Source organism: Zootoca vivipara, chromosome 5 (assembly GCF_963506605.1).
Source record: "Zootoca vivipara chromosome 5, rZooViv1.1, whole genome shotgun sequence".
In the NCBI taxonomy this organism is placed as follows: domain Eukaryota; kingdom Metazoa; phylum Chordata; class Lepidosauria; order Squamata; family Lacertidae; genus Zootoca; species Zootoca vivipara.
In genome coordinates this window covers 67,153,719-67,170,012 of record NC_083280.1, presented here as the reverse complement: position 1 = coordinate 67,170,012, position 16,294 = coordinate 67,153,719, and the positions used below count along the sequence as shown (strand labels likewise).

The following is a 16,294-nucleotide window of genomic DNA, read 5'->3' as shown; positions in this document are numbered from 1 at the left end:
TAAAAATGCAAATAAGCCAAGAAGTTATGGAATGAACAAACTAGCTATAAACCTAAAAAGGTTACAAAGTATTGTAAAAAGTGATATTGCGTTTTAATGTGAAAACTACTCGATAAACCTTAATAGCACACACTTGTCCTAAATGAGATAATCTGCTATATATTAGAAACTGAGCACATTCAATCACCATATTTTGTGAAAATTACTGTTTATTTCTGTTGAAGTTTTGGCGCTTCAGCTTTGGTGTGACATTTGCATCAGAATCTACAACAGCTTAGAAATGAATTTAATTAAAGCAGTATAATTATTTGATAACTTGAAATAAATAGTACAGTTCTACAAGAAGAAGTAAACATGAGACATGGATGGGAAAACACGATTGCTTAAAAACTTTCTTGAAGTAGAAATCAAATGGCTATTCCAACTTTTAAGTACAGATGGCTACCCATGGGATCTTTCTGCCACATGTGCCACCAGATTGCCTGAGACAAAACTATATGTGTTATATATATTTACATCATTTCTATGCTATTTGACACTCTTTTGTCCCTGTGCCGCTGCCGCCGTTTATTAGACCCTTAAAAAGGTTGTCCTTGTTGCCAGTCCAACTTGACATTATGCCATTAAATATGTTTGGCTATCACAACACACACACACACACACACCACCAACAACAACACAAAACACACGTATCAGCACAGCTAATCAGATAACATAGCAATGGTGTCCAATGGGACCAAGGAAAGTGAGAACAAAAATTAAGTTGAACTATGAAAATGAGAGACTTTAAATGTTTGGCAAGGTATTTTTTCAGCTATTGTTATTTGGAACACATATGCAAATTTTAAAGCAAATATTCAGTATTAAGACACTATCCAAGTGAATACTGATAATTATTTTGTTCAGGCCCAATTTATATACAGCTGCTGTTTACAGCAGGTGTGTATGCATGCAGAGTATATTTTATTATCTTACTTTCCTTCCAATGTATGGCTAATCTGTAGCACATTGTACTTCAATGGAAAGCTGCACACACACAATCAACTGAAAGATTTTCACCTTTGCAAATGTAGGTTAAGAATGCAATCAGGAAACTAATTAACTACTCAAGGGTCTCATTGACTTTAACAGAACTTCTCATGAGTAAGCTGTTGAACGCTTAGAGCAGTTTAGAGGAACAGATGCAAAGATAATTGAGTTGTCCTTACATATGGTTTCATTTCATCTGATACGATAAGGAGTCGCTTTCACTAAAACAACAGCTTCTATTGCTGATAACAGAATTATTTTAACAACTTATAATGCTTATCTCAGAAACCTTTTTGGTACTCAAAGGTATGTCCAAGGGAATTATAAAGTGATGCTGTAAACATAATGCCTTTTGTAACTTAGATACATTGATGAATTAAAGACACAAAATAAGAGCAATTTAGATTTGCACTGAGACCTGAAATTTCAGATGAGACCAGAGCAGCATTTTCACTTCATAAATAAGCTGGGGAAAACATATAGCAATTAGAACTTGTCAGGGGACCACCAGGGGTCAGCAGGGAGCCCAGCGGGACAGCGCAAGGGCTCCAAGACGCTGCTGCTTCAGAGCATCGCCCCGAAGGTGTCGTTGAGGCTCTCGCAGCGGAGGAGAGCTCAAGGGATGCTGACGGCTCACAGGAGCAGTGGGGAAGGTCAGAAGTGTCAGACCTGAGCGCTGTGGAGGGGGAAGTGTCACAGACCAGAGAACCTGCTCAACAGTTTCGCAGTTCGGGGGGGAAGGCAACGTCCCCGCCCCTTCACCCCAGGAGTGCAGGGGGGACAAACGCCGGGAGCAAAAGTGGAAACGGAGGGCTCCCAGGTTCCTTTGTTGGTGCCAATCTAGACGTGCACCACTTCCGGATTCTGATTCGGACTAGACAGTCATGGACTTCTTAGTTCTGTCATGTACATATGTATATAATAAAACTATGTAAAAAGCAGCTATGGAGTTTGAAGCCTCTAACTCGTGAGAAGCCAACAAGCGCCCTTACAGAACTCAGATACTTTGAGCTACAAGCAACCATAAAAAGAAACACAATGCAAATTTTCACAGGAAATAATTTAAAAGGAGTCAGAGAGTCATTTGTCTCTCTTCCAAATAAAATTGGCTATATTAAACATGCAAGTAGACGCTTTAAATGTATGTTTTATTTTATCCTTTATAAAACAACCTAAGCATTATTCTTGTTTTATTTGTTTTGCTTTTTTATTTATCCCAGCCTTTTTGATACCAAGGCATGTTCTAAACATAGAAAAACAATAAATAAAATGCACATGAATTGCATACTATACAAAAAGAGCAGATAAAACCAACACTCAGATTAATGAGTCTAATACTGCTTTATTATTAGTTACTGGTAGGTAGCTGTGTTGGTCTGCTGTAGTCGAAACAAAATTTAAAAAAATTATTCCAGTAGCACCTTAGAGACCAACTAAGTTTGTCATTGGTATGAGCTTTCGTGTGCATACACACTTCTTTTTTATTATGCTTTACTATTGTTTACTGCAGCTTATTGCTTATTATAGTAATTTTTATTACAGCTATTGCCCCGATCCATTGAACCACATTCAACATTATCCCCAAGTACCATCTTATATTAATTCCACACTCAACACCCCCCCCTCTAGACTACATCCAGGCAGGCAAGAAGAATTATCAGAGTTCAGGAATACTTTCCAGCCAGACAAAAACACGCAAGGAGGGTATGAAGCAGGGTCAATGAGGGATGAGGGATGAAGGATGTGGCCAGTCCAGAGTGCCAGGCAGAGAACTATGGAGACCCATATTTATTCCCCAGATCTGAGGCCCACCCCCCAATCTATCCCATTTAGTACAGCTTCTCTCTGTGAGAGTGGCAGTAGCTGAATAATGTGCCCCCCCCCAGCCTGCTGATGGGGGGAACTGCCCACACTATTTTGTGGTCCTGGCTATTTTTCTTCTTTTTTAGATATCGCAGTCATGGGATCTTGAAGACCTCCCAGAGGCTTCAAAATCCTTTACCTAAGATGGTTACACAGCTGAGTTTTATCTGCATTATTTACGTTGCTGAACAGCAATGAAATTTCATAGTAATGAAACACCAATAGTGACATTGTCTTAAATAGTGTGCATGCACACGAAAGCTCATACCAATGACAAACTTAGCTGGTTTCTAAGGTGCTGCTGGAAGCAATTTTTTTGTTTCCACTACGTCAGACCAACACGGCTACCTACCTGTTCTGAAGAAATGTGCATGCACACGAAAGCTCATACCAATGACAAACTTAGTTGGTCTCTAAGGTGCTGCTGGAAGGAGTATTTTTATTTTGTTTTGACATTGTCTTAAATATTTTGGACGAGCAAATCTCCTCCATTGTATTATAGGGCTACAGTTGTGGCTTTATGTGAAGGGCAAGACAAATGAATCACATTTCGCCTTTTTAAGCAGAAATTGGAGCAGATGGGTGGGGTAGGTGCTACAGCTTTTACTTAGAAAAATGGCTTAAAAAGGTAAAGGACCCCTGACAGTTAAGTCCAGCCGCAAATGACTCTGGGCTTGCGGTGCTCATCTCGCTTTACTGGCCGAGGGAGCCGACGTTTGTCCGCAGTTTTTCCAGGACATGTGGCCAGCATGACTAAGCCGCTTCTGGTGAAACCAGAGCAGCGCATGGAAACGCCATTTACCTTCCCACCAGAGCGGTTCCTATTTATCTACTTGCACTTTGACGTGCTTTCGAACTGCTAGGTTGGCAGGAGCTGGGACCGAGCAACGGGAGCTCACCCCGTCACAGGGATTCGAACTGCCGACCTTCTGATCGGCAAGCCCTAGGATCAGTGGTTTAGACCACAGCGTTACCCGCATCCGGGTTTCAAAAAACTACTGGTATTCAGCAAATTTATATACCGGTATGATTATGATTCATTGAAAAGCATAAACGTCCCCAAATGTTGAACAATTAAAAAGGTTGCATACATTATATAAAACTTTGGACATTAAAACTGTTCAACATTAGATAATTAACATCACATTCCTGGTCACACTTCAGGGGAAGCTGTGTAAAAATACATTTTAGCAACTGTCTAGTATAGAAGGAGCTTGCTTAACATGCACTGGAAGGGAGTTCCACACAATCGGTGGTGCCGCATTGAATAATCTGATCCTGGTGACCACAGAGTGGGAATTGCACAACACTATTAAAAGCACTATCATTTATTAACATGGTGGTTGGACTGGAATATATGTGGCAAATAAACTGTTCCCCTACTTGCTTTTGGCCTTTAACATGGCATGTGAAGCAGGAAAGTTTTCTGATAATTGAATTGGGTTGAATGTTTTACTCTCATGAACTTAGTGGTCTTTTTGCAGTGCAGCGTTAGATTTCACAACATTAGAATCTACATAAGCCAGAACATACTTTTTGTAAAGAAAAGAAAAAGCACTATCCTGTAATTTTCAAACATTAACATAATGAGCAGCCCCATTACTTTGTGGAAAGATGTTTAATTTGGGAATAGAGGGCCAATAAACACATTCAACTTCTCATTATAGCTTTCCCTTTAACTAGCTTAATTGGTCTTTCTTCCACTCATTGGCATGTTTACTGAAGTTTCATGGATAAGGAGGAAAAGATTCTTAGCCTTCAAGACACGTTCTTAGCTGTTGGCACTTTTTAAATGTAAAAAGTTGCTCTTATTCAAGTATTTTCTTTGTTTAAAGATCAAAATGAAGCCATTCAGCATCTTCTCCTCAATGCCTCTAGTGCTTTGTTTCCATCTACCCTGCATTGCTCTTGGAGCCTGAGCAGCAGTATAATAATTGCAATGAGGAAAACTGCCTAATGCTAGAGGAAAAGCCAGTGTTCGGTGCAGGACAGAAAATTTGGAAACCTGCACTCAAACCATCTGCTCAGCCATGAAGCTTATGGGGTGACCTTGGTCCAGTCACCATCTCTTCACCTCACAGTTTATGTTGTGAGTATAATAAAATAAAATAATAATAATAATAATAATAATAATAATAATAATAATAATAATTTATTATTTATACGCCGCCCATCTGTCTGGCTGGGCGGCTTCCAACAGAAGAATAAAATAATCGATTAAAGATTAAAAGCCTCTCTAAACAGGGCTGCCTTCAGATGCCTTCTAAAAATCTGGTAATTGTTGTTTTCTTTGACCTCTGGTGGGAGGGTGTTCCACAGGCCGGGCGCCACTACCGAGAAGGCCCTCTTCCCTGCAACTTGGCTTCTCGCAACGAGGGAACCGCCAGAAGGCCCTCGGCACTGGACCTCAGTGTCCAGGAAGAATGATGGGGGTGGAGACGCTCCTTCAGGTATACTGGACCGAGGCCATTTAGGGCTTTAAAGGTCAGCACCAACACTTTGAATTGTGCTCGGAAACGAACTGGGAGCCAATGGAGATCTTTCAAGACCGGTGTTATGTGGTCTCGGTGGCCGCTCCAAGTCACCAGTCTAGCTGCCACATTCTGGATTAGTTGTAGTTTCCAGGTCACCTTCAAAGGTTGCCCCACATAGAGCGCATTGCAGTAGCCCAAGTGGGAGATAACTAGAGCATGCACCACTCTGGCGAGACAGTCTGCAGGCAGGTAGGGTCTCAGCCTGCGTACCAGATGGAGCTGATAGGCAGCTGCCCTGGACACAGAATTGACCTGCGCCTCCATGGACAGCTGTGAGTCAAAAATGACTCCCAGGCTGCACACCTGGTCCTTCAGGGGCACAGTTACCCCATTCAGGACCAGGGAGTCCTCCACGCCCGCCTCCTGTCCCCCACAAACAGTACTTCTGTCTCGTCAGGATTCAACCTCAATCTGTTAGCCGCCATCCCTCCTCCAGCCGTCTCCAGGCACTCGCACAGGACCTTCACTGCCTTCACTGGTTCTGATTTGAAGGAGAGGTAGAGCTGGGTATCATCTGCATACTGATGAACACCCAGCCCAAACCCCCTGATGATCTCTCCCAGCGGCTGCATGTAGATGTTAAAAAGCATGGGGGTGAGAGGACAGAACCCTGAGGCACCCCACAAGTAAGAGGCCAGGGGTCCGAACACTCATCCCTCACCACCACTTTCTGAACACGGCCCAGGAGGAAGGAGCGGAACCACTGCATGACAGTGCCCCCAGCTCCCAACCCCTCTAGACGGTCCAGAAGGATGTTATGGTTGATGGTGTCAAAAGCCGCTGAGAGATCCAGCAGAACTAGGAAACAGCTCTCACCTTTGTCCCTAGTCCGCCGGAGATCATCAACCAGTGCGGCCAAGGCAGTTTCAGTCCCATGATGAGCCTGAATCCCGACTAGAAGGGATCCAAATGGTCCGCTTCTTCCAGGCATGCCTGGAGTTGTTCAGCAACCACTTGCTCAATCACCTTGCCCAAGAATGGAAGATTTGAGACTGGGTGATAGTTGGCCATATTGGCCGCATCTAAAGATGTTTTTTTAAGAAGCAGTTTAATAACCGCCTCTTTCAGCGGGTCTGGGAAGGCTCCCTCACAGAGAGAAGCATTCACCAACCCGCAAAGCCTATCGCCCACTCCTTCCTGGCTAGCTTTTATAAGCCAGGATGGGCAAGGATCAAGGAGACAGGTGGTTGGTTTCACTCGTCCAAGCAGCCTGTCCACATCCTCGGAGGTAACAGATTGGAACTGATCCCATGCAACTTGACTAGACAGGACTCTAGCACTCCCCTGCCCCGGCCCTGCTCCCACGGTGGAGTCTACCTCTTCCTGAATCTGAGCAACTTTATCTGCAAAAAACTTTGCAACATCATTACAGGAGATCATGTGGACCGTACTGGGCCTCGATGGAGCAGGTGGTTCTACTAAACTGCGAACCACCTGAAAAAGTCTCCTGCTGCTGTTTTCTGCAGATGCAATAGAGGCGGTGAAGAAAGTCTTCTTCGCCGCCACTACCGCCACTTGGTAGGCTCGATATTGAGCTCTAACCTGTGTCCAGTCAGCTTCAGAATGAGTTATCCGCCACATGCAAGAAAACAACCAGGGTTTTTCTTCAGCTGGAACTCACCAGAACACACTTCCTGCACCAAAAGGCCCATGTATGCCCCCCTTGAGATGCTGGGAAGAAGGGTATTTTGCCAAACATGACTAAAATAGAGAATTCCTTATGGGGGGGGAATGCAATGGAACCAAAAAAATGACATCCTGTATGTGTAAGAAGGTTCATTCATCAGCACATCTTTATCTGGCAAGCTTCCAGGGTGCGGCGAGGCTCCCAGAAAGCCATTTGCTCACCCCTCTCTCCAAATCAGAACTTGGCCTGTCTGTTGTGAGGGAAAATGGGATAAAAATACATATGTATGCCAAACTAAGTGTCTTGAAGGAAAGACAGGAGACCAAGATAATAAAGATTTAGCTATCCCATAACTTAGGAAGCAAATTAAACAAAAACAAAACAGAGTTTTGCTGGCAGTGAGTCAACTGCTTTCTTCAGCTGTTGTATATAGAATTTGCTTCATAGATAGGCAGCAAGAATTAGTACTAATCTAAAATGCAGTGCGAAAATAGGGTTGGAAATTATTTCTTGTAGTGTTGCCATCTGTAATTCATTACAGTTGATAGGAATTCTTTTCCAGACTTATTTCATGTGCAGCATAATTAAGCCATCAATAAAACAATGCTGTTTTTTTTTTAGAACTCAAGAATATTTAAAGGAAAACTTGTACATTCTTGTTCTTTTGGTACTTTATCTTTTTTTGCAACATGATTATCATTTTTTGCAACATGATATTAATATTGATGTTCGAAGCAGAATTTATGAAGGAATTGCTTTGAAATGTCTGTTTGTGATAAACTGAAGCACTGAATTTTTGTTTATTTTATATCAGTATTTAAATGTAAGTAGCTGGGTGAGATTCACCATAGTGCAAGTGGGTCTCTGTTCACGCAGTAGGGCTTCTCCTTTCTTTTGTCACCCCTGGAAGCTGCTCCTGTTAAAAAAAAAACCCCCTCTGGAGGGTTAGGAAATCCTGCAGAGGTTTTGAGGGGAAACAATGGGCCTGGAGGGTGAGAAGAGATGTTCTGCTGTCCAAACAAATTGCAGTTGTGCATCATAGGATGTCATTCATTGTTTACTTGATGATACAGCTGGGATTCTACTCATATGTAGGATTTGTACATTAGAGAAGATTTGTATATGCATTTACCAGGCTGACAGTATTTATGACTGTACAAATGGAAGCAACAGCTTTTGAGCTCCTCGCAGCTATACCAGGGGAGAGCAAGTGTCCAAGGTTGCTGCAGCTCATTCCAGCTCATCACTGCACTACAGTATGGTTTAGGGACGTGGGTGGTGCTGTGGTCTAAACCACTGAGTCTCTTGGGCTTGCCGATCAGAAGGTCAGGGGTTCGAATCCCTGCGGTGGGGTGAGCTCCCGTTGCTCGGTCCCAGCTCTGGTCTCGGTGTTCCGCTGTGTCAGAAGCGGCTTAGTCATGCTGGCCACATGACCTGGAAAAACTGTCAAGCGAGATGAGAGCCGCAACCCCAGAGTCGTCTGCAACTGGACTTAACTGTCCAGTCCTTTAGCTTTTTTACAGTATGGTTGTGACATCCAAACATGGCAAAAATCTTTTCATTACTCATAGCAGGTTAGATGCAATAGTGTTGTGGAAGAAGTAAGAAACACAAACACTTTAAGCTTACTCAAGACACTTATCTGAAATATACTGTATATATATATTACTTCTTCACTATCTCTGTTGTACATCCCCAAATGAGTGATATAAAAAGTTTGCAACGTCATCTTATCCAAAGCTACTAATAGTAGTTCATGCTGACTGATATCTACAAGATAACTAACCAATGTTCATTTTCTAAGAATTATTCAGTATGATAGGAGATTAAAATTGATCTGGTGCTAGAAAAAGGAGACAGCAACATGGATGGGAATGTGAAATTGGGATTCGGGCATAGGTGCTGCCAAACAAGTAGCCTATGTCCCTGAAGTGATGAATCCTTGTGGTTACTTGAGGGAAAGGCACTTATCACAAGCCGGTTCCCTGAAATGTACTTTGTCCTGTTTGTGTACCCCCCCCCCCATCTAGTATTTTTCTCTGTCGCTGCCACTGGTAGGAGAAGCCAAAATAAAGCCACTGGCTGTAATCCAGCAGTTCAAATGCAAACAATGAGATTTTTGTGTGAGGGGAATTCTCCATTCCCTTCTCCAAGAAAGATAACACTGCACCATGTGAAATACCTGGGCATATTGGGGTTTATACTCTTTTATAGAGCAAACTCGAAGGAGCCTCAGACGTGATAAATCTTTGAATTGCACACATTGTCATCAGGAATCAATCACTGAGTCAGCTTTCTATATATAAATAAGTAACTTAAACATTCCTCAAAGTCACTGGGATCGGTGCTCAATAATGTGATATTTTCCAGTGCAAACTGACAGAAAAGAATAATATTCTGCCACTTATCTTATTAGCAAGCGTGCACCTTGCTTACACAGAGCTGTATCTCCTGCTGTCAATTCACAGCCTGATACTTGAAATATATTCCCTTGAAAGGCAATTAGTTGAAGTCAATTAGAGCAACATGAAAAAACCATCTTATAGGAGCTCTGCCAGATGAAGGAACTGTTGAACAGAACACCTTTATGAAGCAGGTTTCAATATGGCTTCTGTTAGGTACAACATATTCCATATGGAGGCTTTCAACAAGCCTAGCCAATCTGTCTGTGGTATTTGACTAATATATTTTCTGAAAAGTTGTTGTGCTTTGTAACTTCTAGATGTATGAAGCACTGATACCTGCAGCTTAACAAAGTCAAAGACCACTTAATTCAGCCACTTTAGGATTGCATAGACATGCAAGAAAAGGATGGGCAGAGCAGTCTTAAGAGGGGCCTGGGAAGAGTGGAGAAGCAGATTGTCCATAGCATCCTCAGCCCTGCCAGCTCCTGTCAACCAGGATGGAACATTGGGAGATTATTTTTTTGCAGCGCTAGGCTGGCATAGCAGAGGCCCAAATCAGCCCCCCCTCTGGGAAATGATTAAGCCTAGGATTCAGCAGATCTATGAATGCCTCAGCTCAGCCCCCACCCTAAAAAATAATGCCCTGTGTCAGGTTCCTCTGCTGGCTACCACTGGAGCTTGGTATACTTCTATAATGTTCTGACTTAACATCAGGGTCAAAAACATACTAGGTTCTCTTACACATTTCCCAATAATACCCTAGAGTATTGTTGTAAATATGGCAATAACAAGTTACCATTTAAACTGTTTAGGCACCTTTCAATTTGTGCCTCTCAAGAACCATGAATTCTGCTCATTCTATTGCAGATATATATATAATAGAAGTCATTTCTGGTTTCACAGAGAAGATTAAACTATAATGCACACTTGTACGACTTTCTATTAAGATCGTTCAGGCAGAAGAATGTCTAAGTCGCAATTATAGCAGCCCTTATCATCAATTTGTTGAAATGTGTACTATTATATACAGATTTCTGAGGAGTTGAGAACATATTCCCAAGTTGTTGGTGTCGTGATTCCAGCTGGTCTGCTGGTGGGAATATTATTCCTTTCTTAATATGAATATTTACTGAAGCACTAGCTAATCTGTCAAACCAACCCTTTCTAACCTGCTAGTTATTTTTAGCTGCTGTTTGTCTAATAATTCCTGATGTGGGGGGAGTTGGGTTTATCAACTAGGGGTGAAAAGGATGGTGTAAAAGGGAGAAAGCAGACTGTCCTCCTCTCCAATGTCCTCTCCTTTCTATGTGCAGGACCAAGCAATCCAGAGGTTGCAATTGCTGCTGCAATGTGATCACCCAACAGATCCTGGGATGTAGCTGCCTTGCTTTGGTGTTAAGAGTGAATCCACCAGTTCACCTTCTCCATGTCTTAGGCTAGAAGGGTAACTGCCTGCCTCCTTCCAGGCCATCCCAGGCCCATATCTCCTTGCATCACCACTCCTCTTTGGCAAGACAAGCAAAGGGAATAATTGCTGCTATAGGAGCCAGCCCAGGTCTGCACTACTTGAGAGCATACCTGCCAAGTCTCCCGCTGAAAAATGCAGGATCAGCAGCGGCGCGGCACCGGAAGTTGTGTAGAAGTAACTTCCGGTGCTGCTCTGCCCATGTGTGGGCACCAGAAATCGGGCAGAGCAGCACCGGAAGTTGCAGCTACACATCCCCGGCGGCCATCTTGGTGGTGGCCGCATGGCGGTGGCCATCTTGGTGACGGCCGCTTCCGGTGCAAGGAGACATGGAGAAGGTGAACTGGTGGATTCACTCTTAACACCAAAGCAAGGCAGCTACATCCCAGGATCTGTTGGGTGATCACATTGAAGCGAACTTTCCCATTGAAAGTAATGGAAAGTGGATTAATCCATTTCAGGCGGGTCCGCGGAGTACTTAAACTGAAGCGTTCATAAACTGAAGCATGGGTGTAATTGGTTCCGGAAGTCTGTTCATAAACTGAAGCGTTCATAAACTGAAGCGAACTTTCTCGTTGAAAGTAATGGAAAATGAATTAATCCGTTCCAGATGGGTCCGCAGCGTTCATAAACCGAAAATTCATAAACCGAGGTGTTCATAAACCGAGGTTCCACTGTATATATGTGTGTGTGTGTGTGTGTGTATCACATTTCTTTAATTTTATATTTTTAGGAGTTTTCTTTTACAACACTAAAGGACTGTTTTCAAAAATATTTTAATTTGCCCCCCTCTGTTTTAAATAAAGAAGCACAAAGGCAAGTACTGTATATTGAAATAAAGTATATAAAAGAAGCATTGACTGACACTTACTTTGCTTTTGCTTCAGCATCCTCATATGCTTTATTGGAAACATCATCCAGGCCCCCAATCAGATGTTTGAAAGAGCTGTAAAGTAAAAAGTGCATATTAAAGAAAAATATTTGAGTATAATGAAAACACCATTTAAAAAATATCGCTCATTAAGTACACCTTCCTTTCAAGAAACTTCTAAAACATTATGGTGGGAGGGGGAATGGAATATAATAGAGGTTGCAATTCTATACTGGTCCTGTTTGTTGCCAGTAATCAAGCCTAGTTGCCTTGCCTTCTTAAAAGCCTTTGTGGACCTGCCAGATTCTGAGAGGCTTCAACTTATTGTTAAGAAGGATTGAAGGGTGAAGTACAAAGAAGAACCAAATTTGCTTTTGTGGTAACATGCAACAGAAGAATTATCTGCCTTTAATGAGCAGCAACAAATATAAATGCCCCATTCCTGAGAAAACCAGCAATTAAGTGGATAAGAATGGGATGATCTGAAATATGGTCAATATGGGGTGGGTCTATTGGAATATAATATATATGATAAGAATAATATTGGAGAAAACTGGATATTGAAACTTGCTTAACCTAAATCATATATTCCAGTTTTACAGCAGTCCTTTAAAGTACGCTTCACGCAGAGTATACGCAGTCAGAAGTTGACCTGGCTAAGAAAACACCACCAAGAGCGTAGGGAATTATCTCCCTTATATGAAACCCCTTACTAGCTGCACACTTGTAAAAGTATGCAGATGAAAATACAAACGGTTGTGTTTCTTTAACTGAAAAACAAACTGACTCTAAAGAGACTTTAAACTTAAGATAAATGCTTTCTCTCTTAGCAATGTTATCTACCCACTTTCCAAAACCTCCCACAGACCTCCCATTAAACTACCCAAGAATTAACAGCATTCTAGCATGATAACTAAGCAATCATACTAAGATTCAACTAAGGAATCTCTTAAACTGAGAACAACTGAGAGAGTGATCTGCTTAGAGATGAATCAAACTGAAAGATCTAACTAAGAGATACAGAAGGCTTTCTGGCAGAGCCTTATATACAAGAAGCAGAGCCCACGCCTGTGGGCAATTAACAGAAATCACCTGCACCTGTTTCTCTTAAACAGACAGTATTTACATTAGACCGGCTCTAAAGTAACTTGACTATTCAAAAAAATCCAACAGGGTCTTAGTGATTACTTATTTGAGTTTTTTGGGGGTAAAGCAGCCAGTGTATTGGCTTTTAACCCCTCAGAATACCTGCTCATCTAAGCAAACAATGGATATGCACTATTTATCTGATACTACGGAGACCTTGTTCCTAGTGTTGGAGAGTGCTCCCTCCAGAGGCAGTGAGGGGCACCAACCCAGATGGCTTTAAAGAATGGTTTAGAAAAAAAATCATGGAGGAGGGCTATCAAGGACTATTAGCCATGATAGCTGTGCACTGCCCTCCACAGTTGGTGGCAGCAATGCTTCTGAATACCAGTTGCTGGAAACCACAGGAGAGGTGAATGTTCTTGTGCTCGAATCCTTCTTGTGGGTTTTCCGCAGGCATTGGGTTGGTCACTGTGAGAACAGGATGCTGGACTAGATGGGCCATTGGCCTGATCCAGCTGGCTCTTCTTATGTTCTTACGATAGTATATCAATGAAATATGAACAAGCTGCCAGCTAATACAGTAGCAACCTGGCCAACGTTCAATTCTCCTTTGAAATGGAAGATTATGTTATAACCAGCTAAAATGGTATTTTACAAATAAAGAGTCTTGGGAAAATCAATTCTTGGCAGGGTGAACATTAATATGTATTTAACTTTCACATTTTTTGAACTTCAACAGGAATGCAGAAATATTAAGGACATGGGCCAGTAAAGTCAATTCTTAAAGTATCACCTTGAGAAATGAGATAAGGAGCATTAAGCTGATCATAACAACAACAAATATAAACCATTAATTAACTATTTGGTAGTGGTAATTGCTCGAAGCAAATATAAGAAACTAAATTAAACTTCAGCAACTTTCTAAATTAATAACTCTCTGAACAAATAATTAAAAATGTTGCTGCTTTCACTCTGTTTTTTATTCAACTGTAAAATATGAGATAAACATACTATTAAACATAACAAAACCATAGCAAAAGGATTTTACAGTTTTTGACATGCAGAATCATATGATTCCTAATAATCTCCTCCAGCCACTCATTTGTGCTTTCTGCTTTACCTGTCATTCTTCAATATTTTTTTTTTTGAAAAGGTATCTACACACACAATCATGGGAGGTTTTTCCCCACCCCATAAATTGTATTGAAACTTTTCACCGTAGAATAGAATAAAAAACAATCTAACCTAAAATAAATTAAAACAAAACAAAATAACATCAAAAAAGAAAGAGAGAAAGAGCAAAGAAAATACAGAGCCCTCTCTCAAAGGTAAATATTAATCCTTGTCTCACACTGAAGGGGGTGAAGCTCCCCCTCCCCCTATATCACAGCACACCAGCATCCTTGGCTAATTAAGAACATGTATATTTTGGCACTTTTAAGTCATACATCAAATAACATTTCCAGAATAATGGAGACTAATGCATATGTGATTAGTTAAAATATATGGTTGAGATAGGCACAAATTTCAGTTTAACTTGCAATCATTTAACATTAAAAAAATATGATGGGATTCATCTCTAAGACATCACAAACCAGATATATTTTGGAGGGAGAGACATTTTGCACATACGCAGCTGCACCTACTTGTTTTTGCACTTACAGAAATAAATTGTAACATTTAATGCACATATTTTCAAGGGCTAAGGTTCCCCCATGCCAACTGGAAAGGCATGTTGCCTTGCCAATCAGCTGAGGAAAAAAGGTGGCATAATACCTGAATGGGGGAAGGAAAATGAAGGAATGGCCTATCCAGGGCAATGTTGCCTTGGATTAGTGCTTTCCATACTGTCTGGTGGAATCACTAGTGTACTGCAATAAATACTTTTGTTAAATATTTAAAAGCTACGATGACCCTAATTTCAGAAGGGGGGCATGGATAGGGCCTGCGGGTGGCTGCTCCATCTGGTGAGATATCCGAACTGCAGCTTTGAACATCTTTGTGTCGAGCTCTGGCTTTGATTTCAGATCTCCATTCTCAGTCCAGGCACCAGTTAAATCTTGCAGCACACTTAATTCAGAAATTCCATAGCTAGATAGATATTTTATGGGGTGCAATAGTAAGCTGGTGGAGACACTACTGCATCCAGTTTTCTTGTAGAATTAATGGTGCATGAGTAGTGCAAAGTTGAGGGAGTGATTCAGGTTATATTATGGAACTTCCTTTTACTCAGGCTCTTGGTTCATCTAGCCAAGTACTGTCCAGTCCATCTGGCAGAAACTCTAAAGTTCCAAAGTTTGTAGCTGAAACCTATTAGAGGCAGCAGGGACTAAGGTTGGGAGCTTCAAATTCTACCTGAGAGTAGAAAAAATGCATTTTTAAAAAATCATGGAAGTAGATCATCTGTGTGTCTCTTCCTCTGACATGACACCGGTCATGTGAATAGAGTAGCATTCATAAGTTTGCCACCTGTAGTAACATTCTGGACCAGTTCAGTACAATGCTATGTCTAAAGGCCATTGATTCCAACAGCCTGATTGAAAGATATGGGTCTGGCAAATGGCTCAATTCCAACAGCCTGATTGAAAGTTATAGGTTTGGCAAATGGCTGGGAGCTGCTGACAGAGCCTGAACAATCCTCAAAATATCTAAAGCAGAACTTTCCAAACTATGTGTCGCGACACGTTAGTGTGTCAACTGCAGTGTGTAGGTGTGTCGCGTGAACTACAGTTATCAGCATTCTTTGGCGGAAGTTCACATGCCTTAAATGTGCTTTAAATGCATGGTGTGCGCACAGGAAACCAAATCTAACAAAATTCATTTTTCCTTCACCCAGTGTAAACCCACTATTCCTGTTTTATCTGATAGCAGAAGATGTAGTTAGTAAACTGGATTTATAGAGATGGTACAGCAATCACATTAAAAATTTAGAAAGGTACTTTGAGCAAATGGCGAATTTGCAACTATAAAGACTGATACTGTAACATGTAATGCAGCAATCAGTGCATTTTTACTCGTTCCTGTTACTCAGAGGCGATAATAAAAGAAAGAAACCTAGTCAAGCAATTATGCAGATGATGTGTTGAACAAGAGGACAAACATTCCAGTTTGGGATCATCATGAGGTACGACATGTGCACTCCCAACATAGGGACAACATATTTTTCTGCTATTAACAGCTCTACTTTTTTCTCATTCTTTAATCACTCCCTCTAATAGCAAACACAGACATTAAATAAGGCTGGAACAAAAACTGGGCCACTAAGGAAAAAGGGGGATTTATCAACATTCTTTTTCCTTATGGAAAATAAAAATGAAAAACTGGGGTCAGGGATGGAATGCCCCGCTTCATCCCCCTAAATATCCTGGAGAAAGACATGGCCAAATTAACATGTGCTATTAAGGTCAGACG

At 41.5% G+C, this 16,294-nt stretch overlaps 1 protein-coding gene across 4 annotated transcripts in view; it reads right to left on the bottom strand.

Moving 5' to 3' along the window:
* The window catches only part of PRKG1 (protein kinase cGMP-dependent 1), a 583,016-nt gene that overhangs the window by 54,150 nt on the left and 512,572 nt on the right, over positions 1-16,294 (bottom strand). For all 4 annotated transcript variants that reach the window (XM_035137531.2, XM_035137530.2, XM_060274879.1 and 1 more), the window contains one exon: positions 11,795-11,869. In XM_035137531.2, coding sequence (XP_034993422.2) covers positions 11,795-11,869 — 75 coding nt within the window. The remainder of the gene's footprint in view (positions 1-11,794; positions 11,870-16,294) is intronic.